This window comes from Anomaloglossus baeobatrachus, chromosome 6 (genome assembly GCF_048569485.1).
Source record: "Anomaloglossus baeobatrachus isolate aAnoBae1 chromosome 6, aAnoBae1.hap1, whole genome shotgun sequence".
NCBI lineage: Eukaryota > Metazoa > Chordata > Amphibia > Anura > Aromobatidae > Anomaloglossus > Anomaloglossus baeobatrachus.
This window is the reverse complement of record NC_134358.1, coordinates 510,723,620-510,743,329: the sequence shown is the minus strand read 5'-3', so window position 1 is coordinate 510,743,329 and position 19,710 is coordinate 510,723,620. Positions and strand designations below refer to the sequence as shown.

Sequence of the window (19,710 nt, the reverse complement as noted above, 5' to 3'; positions counted from 1 at the left end):
AGCTTGTGACTGGTGTGGAGGGCACAGTGGATGAGGATGCGCAGGAGGAGGAGGAGGCTGAAGAGCATGACATTCCGGAGCTGTAGAGTGTGGGTGAAACACTGACTGAGGTAGGGCCTGCAAACCTTGGTGTGGGAAGGACGTGTTCCGTCCCTCGCTCAGACTGGGTCCCAGCTTCCACAATATTAACCCAGTGTGCCGTCAACGAGATGTAGCGGCCTTGCCCACAAGCACTTGTCCACGTGTCTGTGGTTAGGTGGACCTTGGGTGAAACAGCGTTGTTCAGGGCACGTGTGATGTTTTGTGACACGTGGTTATGCAACGCGGGGACGGCACACCGGGAGAAATAGTGGCGGCTGGGGACCGAGTAACGTGGGACAGCTGCCGCCATCAGGTCGCGGAATGCTTCTGTCTCCACCAGCCTAAAAGGCAACATTTCCAGCGCAAGCAGTCGCGAAATGTTAGCATTTAGAACTGTGGCATGTGGGGTGTTGGCAGTGTATTTGCGCCTGCGTTCAAAGGTTTGCTGAATGGATAACTGAACGCTGCGCTGGGACAAGGACGTGCTTGATGATGGTGTTCTTTCTGCGTAGGCAACTGCAGGTGCAGGAGTGGAGGAGGCTTGTTCGCAGGCAGCATGGACAGAGGATTGGCTCGCATGCACAACCAGCGAAGACGTAGCAGTGACATCAGCAAGCACTGCTCCTCGACTCTGTTGTACTTCCCACAAAGTCGGGTGCTTGGCTGACATGTGCCTGATCATGCTGGTGGTGGTCAGGCTGCTAGTTTTGGTACCCCTGCTGATGCTGGCACGGCAGGTGTTGCAAATGGCCTTTTTTGAATCATCTGGATCCAACTTAAAAAACTGCCAGACTCGGGAAGACCTAACATTTGTACAGGCACCTTGTGTCGTCGTGTTGTTCCGGGGAACGGTTGCCTGACTTCTGCCTGGGGCCACCACCCTGCTTCTTACTGCCTGTTGTGATGCTACGCCTCCCTCCCCCTGTGCACTGCTGTCCTCGCTCTGCATATCCTCCTGCCAGGTTGGGTCAGTTACTGGATCATCCACCACGTCGTCTTCCTCTTCCGCACCCTGCTCCTCCTCCTGACTTCCTGACAATTGTGTCTCATCATCGTCCACCACTTGTTGAGACACGTTGCCAACTTCGTGAGAACGTGGCTGCTCAAATATTTGGCCATCTGTACAGACGATCTCCTCATGACCCACTTCAATATGAGCTGGCGAGAGGCCAGAATGTGTGAATGGAAACGTGAACAGCTCTTCCGAGTGTCCAAGTGTGGGATCATTAATGTCCGAGGAGGACGTGTACTCAGCCTGGTGGTAGGAAGGAGGATCAGGTTCAGAAATGTGCGGTGCAGTATCACGGCTACTGACACTTGACCGTGTGGAAGACAGAGTGTTTGTGGTGGTGCCAATCTGACTGGAAGCATTATCTGCTATCCAACTAACAACCTGTTGACACTGGTCTTGGTTCAAGAGCGGTGTACTGCTGCGGTCCCCAAGAATTTGGGACAGGACGTGCGAGCGACTAGATGTGGCCCTTTGTTGTGGCGAAATTAGAGCTTGCCCACGACCTCGGCCTCTGCCTGCACCACCATCACGTCCACTTCCTTGTTCCTTGCCAATGCCCTTGCGCATTTTGCAATGCTGTGCACTGCTGACGTGTATATTCACTACTTGTGCGTTATATCAAAGTTTCTGGAAATTGCACACAAGTGCACCTGTACGCTGCCACCAACAGGCACACACGTGCGGTTTTAAAAACCAAGCACGGACGCAATAAGAACCTAACAGGTTTTTTTGGGGAGCGACAATTACAGACAAGTCAGACACTATCTGGACTGTTTTACACTGTGTACACCAGCCCCAGATATGATGAAGGCTGGTATACGGTCACCACTACCCTGCCTGCCTGCCTGCCTGTATACTGGTACAATAGTCCTGACAAGGACTCTTTTGGTCACTAGCCTGTATTCAGACCTGGCTATACCCTGCCTGTATATAGCAACAATAGTCCTGAGAAGGACTCTGCTACTGTACTCCGACCTGGCTATACCCTGCCTGCCTGTATACAACTAGAATAGTCCTGAGAAGGACTTTTGGTCACACTGTTTGCAGCCCTGCAACTGAAAAAGCTATAAAGGGCCGCAAAGCTTTCCCTGAATCAGCGACACTCTCCCTGCACTGACAGTCTGGATAGCTGTGAGCAGAGCACAGTGCGCCGGCCGATATAAAGGCTAGGTCACGCTGTGCAGGCCGGCCAATCACTGCAATTCCACAACTAACAGGGCTGTGGCATTGCAGTGGTCTGCCAGCCAATCCCTGCATGAGGGCTGGCTCTCAAAAGAGCGCCAACATGCAGAAATGAAGACCACGAGTACAGCACGAGTATCGCGAGATTACTCGGTCCCCGCCGAGCAGCCCGAGTACAGCGATACTCGTGCGAGTACCGAGTAGTTACAAGCATGCTCGCTCATCACTAATAAAGACCCCCACAGCCCCACCACAAAGCATGAACAGCTCATTGCACCAAAACGTCTAATGGTGATTAAAGAATAACCAGCTGCGGATTTCTACAGTGAACAACGCTTTTATGCCCGTATCTTTAGTTTATCATGCCTGATACTGATGACAGGTTCTTTTTAAGTTCTTCTAAGTAGAAAATCATTTCACTGAAACTAGACATTTAAATAGCAAACAACCTTCCCTGTAAAATGTCCTTCCCTTCTAGAGCTCCTCTGAATTCCCTGTTATGCTTTCTCATCTTGTGCTCTATTAAGATACCACCTACTGAACAATCATGATGGGCTATTGCAAAAAAAAAAAAAGAATGTCTACAGCGAGAACAATCATGAACTTCTAGCTCTTTCAGAAATGAGCTGACAACACAGAAATGCTGGATCCATGCCCTGCAGGACTGAGCGTGTAAGCAGACATCATTACTGTTCACTAAAGCCGGGCATTTCCATAACAATGCATTGCCTGTAAAACCTGCGCTTACATCTACTACTTGTTAGATAAAAGGCCTCTGACAAAGTTTTCTTGTTCAATCAATAACTACATCCTTGGAGCACACATTCTATATGAGGTAATAAACATCTCCCACCGAGGGGAAAAACGACCAGGTTGTTTATGGGCTGCTAAAGCTATTGCTGATGGTTACAGAGTTCTTATAAATGTACCGATCCCTGGAAGTACTAAATAAAACCTAGAAATCAGTCTCAGTTCTTTTCCACTTTAGTTGGCACGGAGAGTTGAGTTAAATCATGGCCGTCACCTGGTTCAAGGCAATAAGAAGGGGAGAGTTGAGGAATTATATATAAACATATATGAAAGGATTAGCAAAAAAGAATTGTTCCCAAAAACATTCTAATATTGCAGCTCTTCCTAATGCAAATGAGTGGGACAAAGATACGATACTAGATACAGAAAGATACACTAATGTTTTCCCTTCTCATGACATTTAGTTTTAAGGATGTCAAAAGACTATGATCAACTAGATGAAGAGATTATTATAGGTGCAATGTTTGATTTTTCTTTGTGCTTTGTACTTAGAGGTTATCCAAGACTTTTGTTTCTAAGCTCTTATCAGTATTTCACCAAAGCTGGTAAATTTGAATTTTAAGGATGTACTCATCTATGGTGAAGGACTCTCTGTTCAGCACTTCTGATGAGAGATGAGCGGACCCTTGGAATTTCGCTTTGATGCATTCAGCCAGGCTTTAGATAATGTTCAGTTTGGGACCCAGACCTGACCTGAACCCCAATGGAAGTCTCTGATTGGGCAGTTTGGCTCTCCACCCACATGCACCCAGCAATAAGCAGAACACTTCCGGGGACGAGAGGAAGGTGTTTTTTTTCACATTTTTTTGGTGCACACTACATCTTTCTTATAATGCTGTTGTTACCCCCAGTGTGAGCCGTTCAAACATTACAAGTGGCTCATACTTGGCCAAGCACTGAGCGTACATGAGCACAACGATGCATGCCCAACTGAACTCTGAACTCAGACACTGATTTTTTAGTAAAGTCCCTGTGTTAGGGTGGACACTCTGGGATGTTCACAAGTTGCCTGCTCCTAACCTAATTAGTGTGGATCAAGTGCATGCTTGAAAGAATTGACACCAGACACACACTGTCAGATGTGAATCTCTCCTTGATCAAGAAATTGTCTCCAAGTGAACTTTATTTGTCAGAGCTGCAACCGAAATAAACTAGGGTATGGGATGTAGTTAGCTCTGTAGTAGGTATGTTCAGATAGGCCCATTGGCTGGTGGGTTGGTCATTGGGCTAGTTCATGGGCTGATCCGTGGGCCAGTCAATGGGTTGGTCTGTGATGTCATCAATCGGGTTTCCATGAGGTCATCAGTGGGGTGGTCCTCTAAGTTAGCAAGTGGGTATTTTCCCTTATATGGTGATTCTTCTTCCATCTGGACATTCTTTGTATACCAAAGCAAAGTGTGGAGAACAGGAAATGGCAGCCATCTTTAATGTGTGTTTCATGATGATATATCTGATGGATTGATGGATCCTGGGTTGTCAGCTGTGTATAGAGGTTTTACCTGTCATTGTAAACCTGACTCTGACGATCACAAAACTTCTTTAAACACTTCCTGAAGAGCCAGGAAGCGTTAAGTTTAAGTAGCTCAAGTAGGCAGCGTGAAAATTGCAAATTTGCTAGTTTTTTTTCAATATGAAAAAACGATATTGCCTAAAATAAAAAAAAATGGTAATTTTCTGATGCCACATTCTGATGACTAATTATGTAACAATATATTAGTTTGATAATTAAGAAGAGTTGAAAAAAGAAAAGTTTTGTTCATTTATACAAACATATTTTTGAAGACTATTTCCTCTTATATTATTGCATCTCCTTTTTCACAGGTTTAGACCTCAGGCAAGCACAGGTCATTGCTCTATCATCTGGCACCAAATGTATCGACGGAGAATACCTTAATGACCGGGGACTGGTGGTCAATGACTGCCACGCGGAGGTCGTGGTGCGGAGAGCTTTCATTCACTTCCTTTATACTCAGCTGGAACTCCATCTAAGGTACATAGAAATGTGCTGACGACATGTTATGTGATCTGCTGTGGGGCGAATCTGTCCTCTAGATGTCTGATCCGCACTCCTTTCATGAAGACGTTTGTTTATCCTACGATTCTGAGTGACCAATATTTGAAGGAAATCAGCAAAGCAATTTAATACAACTTTCATCTCTCAGTGTCTGGTCCATGAAAGCAGATTCCCTTTCATGAAGAATTAGATTTGCGTTAGTCGAGGGATACTTTTAGAAATTTGTTTACATAATTCATGAAAAAACTTAGAGCTGAACCGACTCAAGCAAAACGCTTGATAGAAAGTTAGATTTGCCATCTCCCGTGGTGACGAGACTCCGGCTATTTACTTTTGCTCTGTACTCAAAATGTCCTTGTATTTCAGATGAAGTAAAGCTATTACAAATTTATAAAGTCCCGATAATTCATAGAGAACGAATAGGGACGAGTTGTGTACACAATTTTGTGGAATTTCTTGGATTTCGTTAAGTTTGTTTGGCTTTGTGGAAACAGCACAGGACTATTAAATTTCTAATCCGGAAACTATGAAAGTAAATGGCTATTCACATCACAAAACGTATTGCTGAATATATATATACATATACATACAGTATATATATATATATATATATATATATATATATATATATATATATAAACATTTATATATATATATGCAGTATGTATGTATGTGTATATATATATATCTATCTATCTATATATAGATATATATATATATATATATATAGAGACAATACTTGAACAGAATAATTGCCGCAACTACCCACCCACAGGCATTAGCCAAAATGCTGTAATCGTAAAATGGACAGGGATCCTCCACGTGGGCTGGTAAGGGGGTGCATGTCCCGTAAGGTAAAAGTTCCTGAGCATAATCCAATTCAAAGAGAGGACGGCACTCACCGGAATCCAGCAAAAAGTCCATGACCCGAAGAAGCGTATCCATACGCGAAACGGCCGTCATCCGTGAGGGGGACCTGCTGTCAGTGTACCGCCCTGAGAGGGGCCCGGCCGCTTCCTCCGCTTGCTCGGGCCAAGCCGCTCGAGGTCCGGGCTCGGACTGTCGGTGGCACGAGCGCCTCCAGACCGGGGGCCACGTCGCTCTGTTAGAGGGGAGAGGTAGCGGGGTGGTGGTAGTGGTGTGGGACGAGGCGCACAGCCGGGGAGGGCCGTGTTGCCGTCCTATGGGTCGTGACGCCACCCACGGGTCGTGTTGACGGGATGCACCACCGCTGCGGCTGGAGTGAAGGCAGGCTCGTCCGGGATCGGTGTTGCCGCCGCAGCTCAGATGTCAGCCCCTCCGTGGGTGGGGGCGGTGTGTCCCGGGGCCCCGGCTCGGGAGACTGCAAGCGCTGATGTTGTTGTCGGGGTGCAGGGTGCCGTGGTGTAGTGTCGTGCCCGGATGGCACTGGTGTACTCACGATTAATTTCACACTCAGAGTCACTGGCAAACCAAAGTTCGGATGTGGTCGGTCCCCGCGGCCGGCTGCTGAGGTCCCCTGTGGGGTTGATGGTGGCGCCTTTCCCGTGCACCTCTGGTAGTTGTGTTTCGGCTCCCATGCCTGGGCAGTAGTAGCCCGCTCCCCGGCATTGAGATGCCGGAGGAGCCCTCGGTTGCCCGCAGGCGCTGGCCCGTCGGGTGTTTGGCCCTTGGCGGTGGCGCTCACCCGGTCTTGGTGGGCTTTTGCCTTCTTTCGGGACTTTGGGTGTGGATGAACCCGTGAGGTCCAGCCAGCAATCAGTCAATTTGCCTATACTCAGTGGCTTCTAAGCTAGGACGGGGTCTGAGTACCCGGTTTCTGGTGCTTCGGTACACGGTTGACTCCCCGGATCAGGACCGGCGGGCTCCCACCCAGGCCCGGTCCGTATGGTTCCGCCGATTGTTGTACCGGTACTCCTACAGGCGGCCACCACCTCCTACATGCCTGACGTTTCAAGGGTCCCAGGCTCCTACCCGGGTCCCAGACAGCTGCTCCACTACCACTCACTGTCACTGTACAAACTCTTCTGCTTGAACTTCTTGCCTCAAGACAGTAGTCTCCTCGGTGGGCGTGTCTTTCCGCCTGACTCTGCCCACCTGGTGTGCCCTACTGGCCCCGAGGGAGGCATCAGGTCTCCCTTTCGGGTGACGTGTGTGTGACCTCACAGGGGATGGGTGGGTGTGTGTATGTGGTAGGTGTTATTACCTGTGACCCCTGGAGTCCAGGGCGTCACATCCCCCTTGGTTTAATGCAGTCCGTCCGCGGGCTGCCCGACCAACTTCGGTTTATTTTTCAACTGTAAAACGGGAAAAACGGGAAAACACTTACAATTCTAATAACATTTATACAAACTATGGTTTCTGAAGGTCTTCCCATAACGGGAGGCATTTTGCTTTAACGTTTCATAACTTTATTAAATGGAACGGGTTCATGTCCTTCCGCCTTTCCCACCCAAACAACCTAGCCTTGATGCTGCCCCTAAAAATGGGCAGCACCCCTTTTCCCCAGTCCGGAAACAGGAACATGGCCAGATCACCCAGGCGGGAACAGGTACGGTGCGGCGCACCTGGCAGTTGTCAAGGGCTCCCCGGAGGATGGTCACCTGTCCTGGTGGTGACCGGACCACAGCCTGCTCTGCTGCGGGTCCTACCTCCAATCTGCCTCTCCGGAGGCCAACGTAACGGGAAGGCATGTTAACTGGGGCAGATAGGGCAATATTTACAAGCCCAAAAGTTTTTGGGTGGCCGGCAAGTCCACGGCCTTGTCCATGAGCAGTCACTCACGCAACAGGGTAAAACGGGGTTTCAAAACACAAGTCCCAACGGGGACGGGTCCTTTTTGTAGCAACGGCTATCACCTTTATTCTGCAGCGGGGAACTCTTCTTCCACCTCCACTTCGGGGCTGTACGGTGGAGGAGGGGGCTGTCTGCCACTCCGGACATCCAGGGCAAACCAGCCCCTCTCTCCTCAGTGCCGGGTGTAGTGTGCCAGATCGCTGGGCAGGAGGTCACTGTCTGGGTGCCCGAACGGGAGATGAGCATTCACATCCCGCCGGGAAAAGAAAACCTCTCCATCTAATTCGGGGTCGTACAGAAACCCCCAGTCCTTGTCTTTGTTGAATTGCCGGACCTGGCCCTGGTAGGTCGGGCCCCGCACCCAATATCCAGCACTCCTCAGGTGCTCCTTTCCTTCAATGGTGCGGGCAAGGACCTCCTCCCTCTTCCTTTCTCTGGCCGCAATCTCCCGGCTCAGCTGGTTGGGCTGCCGCTCCCAATACGGTGGGTTTACATGCCCGGAGTCTACATCAGTGGGGATCTGGCCCAGCCGGCGCTCCCCAGTGTCGACCACGATTGGCACTCTCTGAGGGGAGCCCCACTGTGTCGCGCCCGGCTCTGCTGCCTTGCAGCTGCCTCCCCGCGGAACCTCAGCCGAGGCCCGCAACCCTGGAGTGGCTTGTCTTGTCTTCTGGGCCTTTTTTTGGCCGGGCGGGTTGCTGGAGCCTGGGCACTCTTGGGCGCGGTCACTTCCGGGACCGCCGGTATCGCCTCAGGATCAGGTGCCGGCTTGTAACCGGTCCCTTCTGGCAACGGGTACAGCGTGGCCGGGTTCCACAGCAGGCCCGGGCCAGCCTCCCCAAGCAGCCTCCCGGGAGCGCCCGGGACGGACTCCGCCACCGGTGTCGGGGGTGGGAATACGGGCGGAGGAGCAGCGACAACCGCTGCGGGCCATGGAGGAGGCGGTATGGCGGGCAGCAGCAGACCGAGCCCCTCAGCCGCGATGGCTGACCCCTCAAGGGCATAGGGACGTGGGTCGCCTTCCCACCCCGCCAACACCATCATCCCTTCACGAGCCCGTACGGCAGCCACTGTCTCCCCCATCTCTGCCACCCAGTGCTCCACCAGGAAGCTTACCTGGTGCTGGAGGCGGCAACACATCACCTCCATCCGGGCCTTCACTCACGCCGCCATTCCTTGCGAGAGCTCCAGGGTCTCGGGATGCGGGACGGGAGTCGCCATGCTGTACAGTCTGGATCCAGGAACGGAACGGATGCAGAGTCCTGGAGTCCCTGCCTTTTTATTTTCTCGGTTACATCAGGCAGCCTTCTTGCCCGCCTCCCCCTTGGTTTTCTCTTTGCACTCTTCCTTCAGGGGCGGGGCTTCACTTTCGCGCCTTCACTGCTCAGGGAAGACAACTCAAGCGGGAAACTTTCGCGCCAAGATGGCGGGACTTCAACTTTTTTGGCAGGACGCCATTGACGGAAACTTCTAAGGCGCACTTTCCACAGGTAAGTGGACTGTCTGAATCCTGTTCGTGACGCCAGAAGAGTCGATGTGTACCGCCCTGAGAGGGGACCGGCCACTTCCTCCGCTTGCTCGGGCCGAGCCGCTCGAGGTCCGGGCTCGGGTTGTCGGTGGCATGAGCACCTCCGGACCGGGGGCCACGTCGCTCTTTGAGGGGAGAGGTAGCAGGGTGGTGTTGGTGGTGTGGGACGAGGCGCGCAGCCGGGGAGAGCCGCGTTGCTGTCCTACGGGTCGTGACGCCACCCACGGCTCGTGGTGACGGGATGCACCACCGCTGCGGCTGGAGTGAAGGCAAGCTCGTCCGGGGTCGGTGTTGTGGCCGCAGCTCAGATGTCAGCCCCTCCGTGGGTAGGGGCGGTGTGTTCCGGGGCCCCAGCTCGGGGGACTGCAAGCGCTGATCTTGTTGTCGGGGTGCAGGGTGCCGTGCCGCGGTGTAGTGTCATGCCCAGATAGCACTGGTGTACTCACGATTAATTTCACACTCAGAGTCACTGGCAAACCAAAGTTAGGATGTGGTCGGTCCCCGCGGCCAGCTGCTGAGGTCCCCTGTGGGGTTGATGGTGGCCCCTTTCCCGTGCACCTCTGGTAGTTGTGTTTCGACTCCCCTGCCTGGGCAGTGGTAGCCCACTCCCCGGCGTTGAGCTGCCGGAGCAGCCCTCAGGTGCCCACAGGCGCTGGCCCGTTGGGTGTTTGCCCCTTGGCGGTGGCGCTCACCCGGTCTCGGTGGGCTTTTGCCTTCTTTCGGGACTTTGGGTGTGGATGAACCCATGAGGTTCAGCCAGCAGTCAGTCAATTTGCCTATACTCAGTGGCTTCTAAACTAGGATGGGGTCTGAGTACCCGGTTTCTGGTGCTCCGGTACACGGTTGACTCCCCGGATCAGGACCGGCGGGCTCCCACCCAGGCCCGGTCCATACGGTTCCGCCGGTTGCTGTACCGGTACTCCTGCAGGCGGCCACCACCGCCTGCCTGCCTGACGTTTCAAGGGTCCCAGGCTCCTACCCAGGTCCCTGACAGCTGCTCCACTACCACTCACTGTCACTGTACAAACTCTTCTGCTTGAACTTCCTGCCTCAGGACAGTAGTCTGCTCGGTGGCGTGTGTTTCCACCTGACTCCGCCCACCTGGTGTGCCCTACTGGCCCTGAGGGAGGCATCAGGTCTCCCTTTCGGGTGACGTGTGTGTGACCTCACAGGGGGTGGGGGGGTGTATGTGGTAGGTGTTATTACCTGTGACCCCTGGGGTCCAGGGCGTCACATCAGCTCTGCTCCTGCTATTTTAGTGCACCTTTTCTCAATAAAGACTTTTTGCTGGATATATATATATATATATATATATATGTGTATATATATAATATATATATACAGTTAGGTCCAGAAATATTTGGACAGTGACACAAGTTTTGTTATTTTAGCTGTTTACAAAAACATGTTCAGAAATACAATTATATATATAATATGGGCTGAAAGTGCACACTCCCAGCTGCAATATGAGAGTTTTCACATCCAAATCGGAGAAAGGGTTTAGGAATCATAGCTCTGTAATGCATAGCCTCCTCTTTTTCAAGGGACCAAAAGTAATTGGACAAGGGACTCTAAGGGCTGCAATTAACTCTGAAGGCGTCTCCCTCATTAACCTGTAATCAATGAAGTAGTTAAAAGGTCTGGGGTTGATTACAGGTGTGTGGTTTTGCATTTGGAAGCTGTTGCTGTGACCAGACAACATGCGGTCTAAGGAACTCTCAATTGAGGTGAAGCAGAACATCCTGAGGCTGAAAAAAAAGAAAAAATCCATCAGAGAGATAGCAGACATGCTTGGAGTAGCAAAATCAACAGTCGGGTACATTCTAAGAAAAAAGGAATTGACTGGTGAGCTTGGGAAGTCAAAAAGGCCTGGGCGTCCACGGATGACAACAGTGGTGGATGATCGCCGCATACTTTCTTTGGTGAAGAAGAACCCATTCACAACATCAACTGAAGTCCAGAACACTCTCAGTGAAGTAGGTGTATCTGTCTCTAAGTCAACTGTAAAGAGAAGACTCCATGAAAGTAAATACAAAGGGTTCACATCTAGATGCAAACCATTCATCAATTCCAAAAATAGACAGGCCAGAGTTAAATTTGCTGAAAAACACCTCATGAAGCCAGCTCAGTTCTGGAAAAGTATTCTATGGACAGATGAGACAAAGATCAACCTGTACCAGAATGATGGGAAGAAAAAAGTTTGGAGAAGAAAGGGAATGGCACATGATCCAAGGCACACCACATCCTCTGTAAAACATGGTGGAGGCAACGTGATGGCATGGGCATGCATGGCTTTCAATGACACTGGGTCACTTGTGTTTATTGATGACATAACAGCAGACAAGAGTAGCCGGATGAATTCTGAAGTGTACCGGGATATACTTTCAGCCCAGATTCAGCCAAATGCCGCAAAGTTGATCGGACGGCGCTTCATAGTACAGATGGACAATGACCCCAAGCATACAGCCAAAGCTACCCAGGAGTTCATGAGTGCAAAAAAGTGGAACATTCTGCAATGGCCAAGTCAATCACCAGATCTTAACCCAATTGAGCATGCATTTCACTTGCTCAAATCCAGACTTAAGACGGAAAGACCCACAAACAAGCAAGACCTGAAGGCTGCGGCTGTAAAGGCCTGTCAAAGCATTAAGAAGGAGGAAACCCAGTGTTTGGTGATGTCCATGGGTTACAGACTTAAGGCAGTGATTGCCTCCAAAGGATTCGCAACAAAATATTGAAAATACAAATATTTTGTTTGGGTTTGGTTTATTTGTCCAATTACTTTTGACCTCCTAAAATGTGGAGTGTTTGTAAAGAAATGTGTACAATTCCTACAATTTCTATCAGATATTTTTGTTCAAACCTTCAAATTAAACGTTACAATCTGCACTTGAATTCTGTTGTAGAGGTTTCATTTCAAATCCAATGTGGTGGCATGCAGAGCCCAACTCGCGAAAATTGTGTCACTGTCCAAATATTTCTGGACCTAACTGTATATATATTAAATTCACATTGTGAATTGTGGCACAAAACCTAACAATCCAGTAGTGAAAAGAGGCCACAAAATACATCCCTGCATCTCGGTGTTTTCCATTTTTCTTTCTTGTTCCCCTTGCTTTTAAAAAAACAAACTATTCTTTACTCATCCTCCTGGGGTCCAGCGCTGAATCTCTGTCGCTGCTCCCAATTTCCTGTTATGGCCTGCAATGCTGATGTCATACTGACAATCCTGCAGCCAAAAACTGAGCTCTGCCTGAATTGGCTGCATAGGCCGCTCACAGCTGCAGAGTTCACTGATTGGCTGCAGTGCTGCTGAGAATATGTCAGCGCTGCAGATCTCTCTGCATATACTGGGATATACAGTGGAGATTCAGTGCTGGAACCAGGGAGCATGCACTTGGGAAACTTTTTTTCTAAAACTAATATATTAACTTTTTCCTGATGTGTCAGTTGATTAGAGATGAGTGAACCTGAGGTTCAGTTTTCCAACCAAATACCAACTTGAAAAAACAGGGCTCAGGTTCGGAGTTTGGATGCTTAACATGCAAACTTCACTTGCGCAAGCAGCACTGTGCTCAGGAACGCTTGGTGCTCAGGCCTGTGCAAGCTGTTTGCAGTGTTTGAACGGCTCGCACTGGTGGTAACAACAGCATGATCAGATGTAGTGTGTAACAAAAAATTTTTAAAAAAGCCCGTCAACTCTTACCCAGAAGTGATCTGCTTATGACTGGCTGTATGTGGGCTGAGACTACCAATCAGTGATTCCGAATCTACTCGGGACAAGTTCTGACCAGTGGAGGTTTGGTTCATTTGCTGCCAGTGAACCAAACCTCCAAAGGTTCACTCATCTCTACTCTTGGTGGAGTTGTTTATGGGTAGATTCCACCTGTGGATAGTGGTTAGTGGGCTAATCCATGTGCAGACCCTAGATTTTCAATATGTGGACAGCATAAAGATAGTCATCATAATGTACATTTTTAGAAAAATGTGTAAATTGCCCCACCCTGCTCAGTTCTTTGATTTTTTTTTTTCCTTTGTAAAATTCAAATATTAGATGTCAGAATAAAGGAACATAAAATATTACTAATGCAATGTTTGTAGGATTATATCTTAAAGGGGTTGTTCAGGTTGGGCACAAAAGTCTGCAGTGACTTTCTGTGATTGCAGATTTGTGAATCCTGATATCATGTGCACCGTGCCCTGTGAGGATTCTCTGCTGCTGGCGACAAGACTGATAGATCATGTCAGTGAGTGCAAGTATGTGATATGTATACTAGAGGCCACATTCCAACTAGACGTGCATGGCCTCATTCAATTCATTTATGCTGTGCAAGTTCGTGCACGTCTAGTTGGAATGTGGACAGAAGTATGCATATTACATACTTGTGATCACATGACCATTCAGTCTTGCTTCCAGCACCGTACTATCCTTACAGCACGTGCTGTATGAGATATTCACAAGTCTACAGTCACATAGAACAATTGCAGACGTGAGGAAAAAACTTGGACAACCACGTTAAGATATGTTATTTTCTTATGGTATGGGCACCTACACTACTTATGTTGCTATCACGTGCATTAGCTACAGTAGTGACAGCAGCCATGCCTTCCTTTCACTGTAATAAAAATGTTCTGTCTCTTTACAGTAAACACAGAAATGACTGGGAGAGGTCTGTTTTCATCCGGTTAAAAGAAGGAGGCTTCCGGCTAAAGGACAGCATCTCATTCCATCTATATGTTAGTACATCGCCGTGTGGAGATGCTCGGCTCAACTCTCCTTATGAGATCACATCTGATTGTAAGATTTGGCTTATTATATACATTTTCCCTTTTTTGTTTTAATTTAACAATTTATTTTTTATTTAATGGAACTAAAGAATGTTAGTCATGTCTACATCGTAGTCTTAAAGGGACCCTCTGATGTGAAAAAATGCTATTAATTTGCAGATATGGTGTTAATTTGCAGTTTAATAGCATTTAGAACCTGCCCGACGCATGCACATCGAACCCTGCTGCCGGTACATAATAAATTTTCCCTTTAAGACCCTCAGTCACATTAGACTAATTTAGTACAAAGCCGCTGATATTAACAAGTTTGGCTGTCTATGTGTATAGGGATACCGGAAAATTGATTGTTGGGAGAGTTAAGGGGGTTTTCTCAAAAACAAATTTTAATCAATAGATCTTGGAATAATAGAAGCGCCCACTCGACTGAGGGCTGCTAGGTTCCCTTTGAGCTGGTACCAGAGGTCTTATTTCTTGAAGAACAAAAGGATCGGTAGTCTGAAATCGGACATGTCTGACCTTTTAAAGGGGGTTTCCAAAGAACAAAGTTCATTTTAATCAATAGATCTTGAAATAATAATAAGTTGCACAATTGGATGTGTTTATAAAAAAAATTGTTCCTGTGCTGAGATAATCTTAGATATATGTCCCTGTTATGTACTGTGTATTGGCCGTGTCTGACCGTACAAGGACATGGTCTGATCATACCACAACTCCTGGGCAGGGGAGGAAGTAATAAACTATACAGACATTACAGAACAGGATCGCAAATTATTCTTTCTTTGAGGTAAAACATTTTAAAAAAAAAACGTAGGGAAATGTTTTACCTCACAAAAAGAATCCAGTGCTGTCCTGTCTGTCTATTGCGTCCTCCATGACTCAGGAGCTGTGGTATGATCAGACCATGTCCCTTTACGGTCAGACACGGCCATTACACAGTACACAGCAGGGACACAGATATAAGATTATCCCAGCACAGGAACATTTTTCTTAAACATATCCAGTGATAGAAGTTATTATTATTCCATGATCTATTGATTAAAATGAACTTTAAAATTAACCTTGTTAGAGGGAAAATCCCATCAAAGCAGTAGAATGTTACCACCCAGTGTGGTCAAGTAGATAAGCCATTTGACCAACCCAGATTAGCTCTGGTCTCCATAAAGTGTGCTATGTCAAGGTGCATAACACAGTGTCATGCGGTGTTCAGGTCCACACTCGTGGGGTGCCATTTTGTCATCGGACTCTGTTCACATTGCAAAGTCTGGCAGACTCTGGCAGGTCTCCTAGTTGCTCAGCCTCAACCAGGCATTGGCTGAGACTTTTCCACTGATTTCCAGTCCTGCAGGAGTTAATTCCTGTGGAGTGGTGAGGGGCTATTGGAGATTCAGATTGATTGCTAATTTCTATTCACCTCTCTACTCCCTATTTGTGGGGTTTGTTAAGGTGTGTCCAGCCTGCTTCTAGGGTGGGGTAGAGGGGGAGTGAGAACAGGGCTCAGACAAGAGTCAGGGTCATGCTGGGGGCTCAAACCTGACTACTTTCAAGCCTACCTCTGAGATAAGGGATAGTGCTGGGACCTCAGTGTGAGGGCCAGTATAGGTGTTCCTATTTAGGCATGAGGTAAAACATTTTTAAAAAAACGTAGGGAAATGTTTTACCTCACAAAAATAATCCAGTGCTGTCCTGTCTGTCTATTGCGTCCTCCGTGACTCAGGAGCTGGGGTATGATCAGACCATGTCCCTGTACGGTCAGACACAGCCATTACACAGTACACAGCAGGGGCACATACATAAGATTATCTCAGCACAGGAACGTTTTTTATAAACACATCCAATTGTGGAAATTATTATTATTCCAAGATCTATTGATTAAAATGAACTTTGTTCATTTGAAACCCCCTTTAAGGGTCTGACATGTCTGATTTCAGACTACCGATCCTTTTGTTCTCCAAGAAATAAGACCTCTGGTGTCAGCTCTCTCACAGAGAGCTTAGCAGCCCTCAGTCGAGTGGCGGCTCCTAACTATCGGCAAGATGGCCGCTTGCAGAACAATCAGCCAAAATATTGTTGACCCAACAGCCATTTAATCTGTGGCAGGCTTTACACTTAAAGTTGGTATAATTAAAAAAAGACAATGTAATATGACAATAGTTCCTATATTTGCTCATTTCTAAAGTAATGTCAGTCACTGCAACACACAGTAATGTTTGCCTTCCTGCACAAGCAATCGCTCTTCATATGCTTTTCCAGGAAAACAGATTTTCTTTTGATTGCTTTTTCCTTTTCCTTATATATATATACCTTTACTGTGTATCCACGTATGCAATGAAAGAATCGCTTCAGTGATTCCCATTTACATGCACACTATCAGTGCCCTCCGGCTCCTTAGAGCTATTTCAACCATCCAGCTGATTTTATTACTAAAATGTTGCATTTCTAAATTTCTCAACATATGGGCAGCCTGCGTATATAGTATTAATGTGCACACAAAGCTTCTGTCATTATACATTTTTCTAAATCTGAGTTCAGTTGAGGCTTACATTTATCATAACTGTTTCATTTTTTTTAAATTCCAATCCCGCCTACTAGAGGGAATCCCTCACCCGCAACTATGGCTGTCAGTCAGTGCCGGTGGTGTGGCTATGGCCACTGCTCTCCATACACAGAGTGGTGACTGAATATGCACTATTAAACCTATATCTGCAGGTTAATGGCATTTTTCCACAAGACAAGTTCCATTTAACTTGAGTTGGATGCCAGAAGACTGGAAAGTCAAAAAAAGTGTAATTTGACTCCTAAATTGATATCAGTCAATAGTTTGTAGACTGTTAAATTATTTTCTTAAGTGAGAGAATCTTCTGTCACAAATTGTCATAATGGTGCATTTGGAGTCTTTATATCCTTTGCCACATCTGTCATTGTTCTATCATGTGTAGTTTAATTTTACCACCATTTTCTCCCCACCTTGCTAACTAAATGAAATCTTCAAAGTGGGGAGAATTCGGAATTAAAATATAACACCTGAAATTTTCTCAAAGGTCTTGATGATGGAGTCTGGAGGCATCAGACGCCCTTGATTTATGAACAGGTGCCTGTCTCTTCATGATGAATTTAGAGCATCTGAAGAGTGGCGTGTGCCACACCATGAATCTTACATCAGTCCCTGGCTGGATTAAGATTTCTGGTGTAAGCAACACCACAGTTTGTCAGGAATTAGCCAAGCTATTGTCAAGGGGTTCTAAGCTGACCCTAAAGCCTGCTTTACACAAGTTGATCTATCGTGCGATAGCACTAGCAATCGTACCCGCCCCCATCGTTTTTGCGTCACGGGCAAATCGCTGCCCGTGGCGCACAAACTCTTTTAACCCCCATCACACGCACTTACGTTCCGAACGACCTCGCTCTGGAGACGAACGTCCACTTCCTGAAGTGGGAGGGACGTTCGGCGTCACAGCGACGTCACGCGGCAGCCGGACAATAGAAGCAGAGGGGCGGAGATGAGTGGGATGTAAACATCCCGCCCACCTCCTTCCTTCCACATAGTCGGCGGGTGCCGCGGGATGCAGGTAAGCTGTGTTCATCGTTCTCGTGGTGTCACACGGAGCAACGTGTGATGCCACAGAAACTATGAACAACCGGCGCCATGTTAATTAAACAATTTTATGAAACCTAGCGATGAGTACACGACTCACGATTCGCTAGGAGGTGTCACACGACAACATCGTGTACGATGCCGGATGTGCGTCACGAAAACCGTGACCCCCAACGATGCATCGCACAATCAGTCATCTCGTATAAAGCCCGCATAAGACTGTGGGCCCTGTGTTCACCCTGACACCTTGATGGTAGGAAGGTCCAGGTCTCTACCCTGATCCTGTCTCCTGTTGGGCCCTGTCCTAAAACCTCCACCACACCACCAACCCTGAGATGAGCTGGACCTAAAGTAACAACCTCCCCAATACACAGATGAGGGGATCAAACTGAAACACACTCACACTGCAAATAACCACAGAGGAGAGACAAAATGACACCGGAGGAAATAAACCAAAAGGGGTAGGAGTAATTCCCACCAGGGTACTCACAAATAGCACAAACAACAAGTTGCTGGTCACCAAAAAGAGGTAAGTAAAGGACGCTGGGATTTCACAACTGCAAGCAGAGACTATCTTCGGCGATCTCCCACTACACACTCCAGCCTTAAATAGAAGAAGACCAGTTGTGGAAGGTAATTAGCAACCTGGCTCTCAAAAGAGTAGCACACTGCTCCAAAAAGGTTTAACTTCTGCAAGGCTGGGAGCAGTGAAACAACTCAGCCGACACCCAGCCGAGCTGAGCACTTCACAGAGACCAGGATGTCGAACACTGCATGCAATTGCCAAAACTCGCAAAATTTTTGCGCAACTCCAAAATAAACCAACATTTTTCAAATTTTCAACTCAATACTCCATTTATGCCATAATTCTGGCAAAATTGCTTTTATGAATCAGAGGCACAGTATTTTAAAATACTGGAAAAAAATCACATCATCTAGGGAGACTGAGTTCTGTCCAAATTCAGGTCCCTTATTTTTTTTTTAATCATAGTAATATCAGGTAGAATATTATGTGTGGAAAGATAAAATGTTAATTAGAATACATTATTATAATATAGTTGCATTCTGCTTTGTAGTTTAAACACATGAAAACAAGCGGAGGAAATTATTTTCTGCTATAGATTTGATTCGGTAATTACAATAAAACGTACAACTTTCCACAATTTTCATTACTCATTTCATATTTTCAAATTATTATTTAAATGAACATTCCGAGGCCGCTAGAAAAAAGAAACAAGGGAGGAAAACAATTTTCTCTTAACGCACACTGAACGACGCACACCACAACACCAGACGGCAGTTTAGTTCTTGTAATTTCACCTGTTTAATTAATAGAGATGAGCGAACCGGTCGCGGTTCGGCTCGAGGTTGGTTCGCCGAACGGACCTCCCGTTCGAGTTCGGTTCGTCGAACGTTCGACGAACCGAACTCGAACTGCATAGGAAACAATGGCAGGCAATCACAAACACAGAAAAACACCTAGAAAACACCCTCAAAGGTGTCCAAAAGGTCACAAACAACTCACAACACATGGGAAAGTGACAAGGACATATACTCATGCGAAAACAAAAGAGCTGGACAAGGAAAAAGAGGAGGACACACAGATATATGAGTATATGCAAGGAAACATCGATTCCATTAATGTGCAACTTGAGCCCTGCTCATTCTTGGCTTCCAATCTTGATAAATTGCCTGAGCTCGCCACGTACGTCTTGGGGATCTTGTCGTGTCCTGCAGCCAGCGTTCTCTCGGAACCTGTCTTCAGTGCTGCTGTGGGTCTGCTGGCAGATAAGCACACGTGTCTGTCCACTGACAATGTGGACATGGCTCTCAGAGGACTTTTCTTCCCCTGGGTCAGCCAGGGGACGGGAAAGGCACGCGTATTTTTGAGAGTGCTTCATGCAAAGCATCTTTTTCTTTTTCAAAAG

General features: G+C 47.5%; 1 protein-coding gene across 1 annotated transcript in view; it reads left to right on the top strand.

The window, feature by feature from the left end:
- ADARB2 (adenosine deaminase RNA specific B2 (inactive)) overlaps nucleotides 1–19,710 on the top strand; it is a 998,136-nt gene that overhangs the window by 864,617 nt on the left and 113,809 nt on the right. The window contains exons 7-8 of the mRNA XM_075315471.1: nucleotides 4,907–5,075; nucleotides 14,049–14,200. Of these exons, the coding sequence (XP_075171586.1) occupies nucleotides 4,907–5,075; nucleotides 14,049–14,200 (321 nt within the window). The remainder of the gene's footprint in view (nucleotides 1–4,906; nucleotides 5,076–14,048; nucleotides 14,201–19,710) is intronic.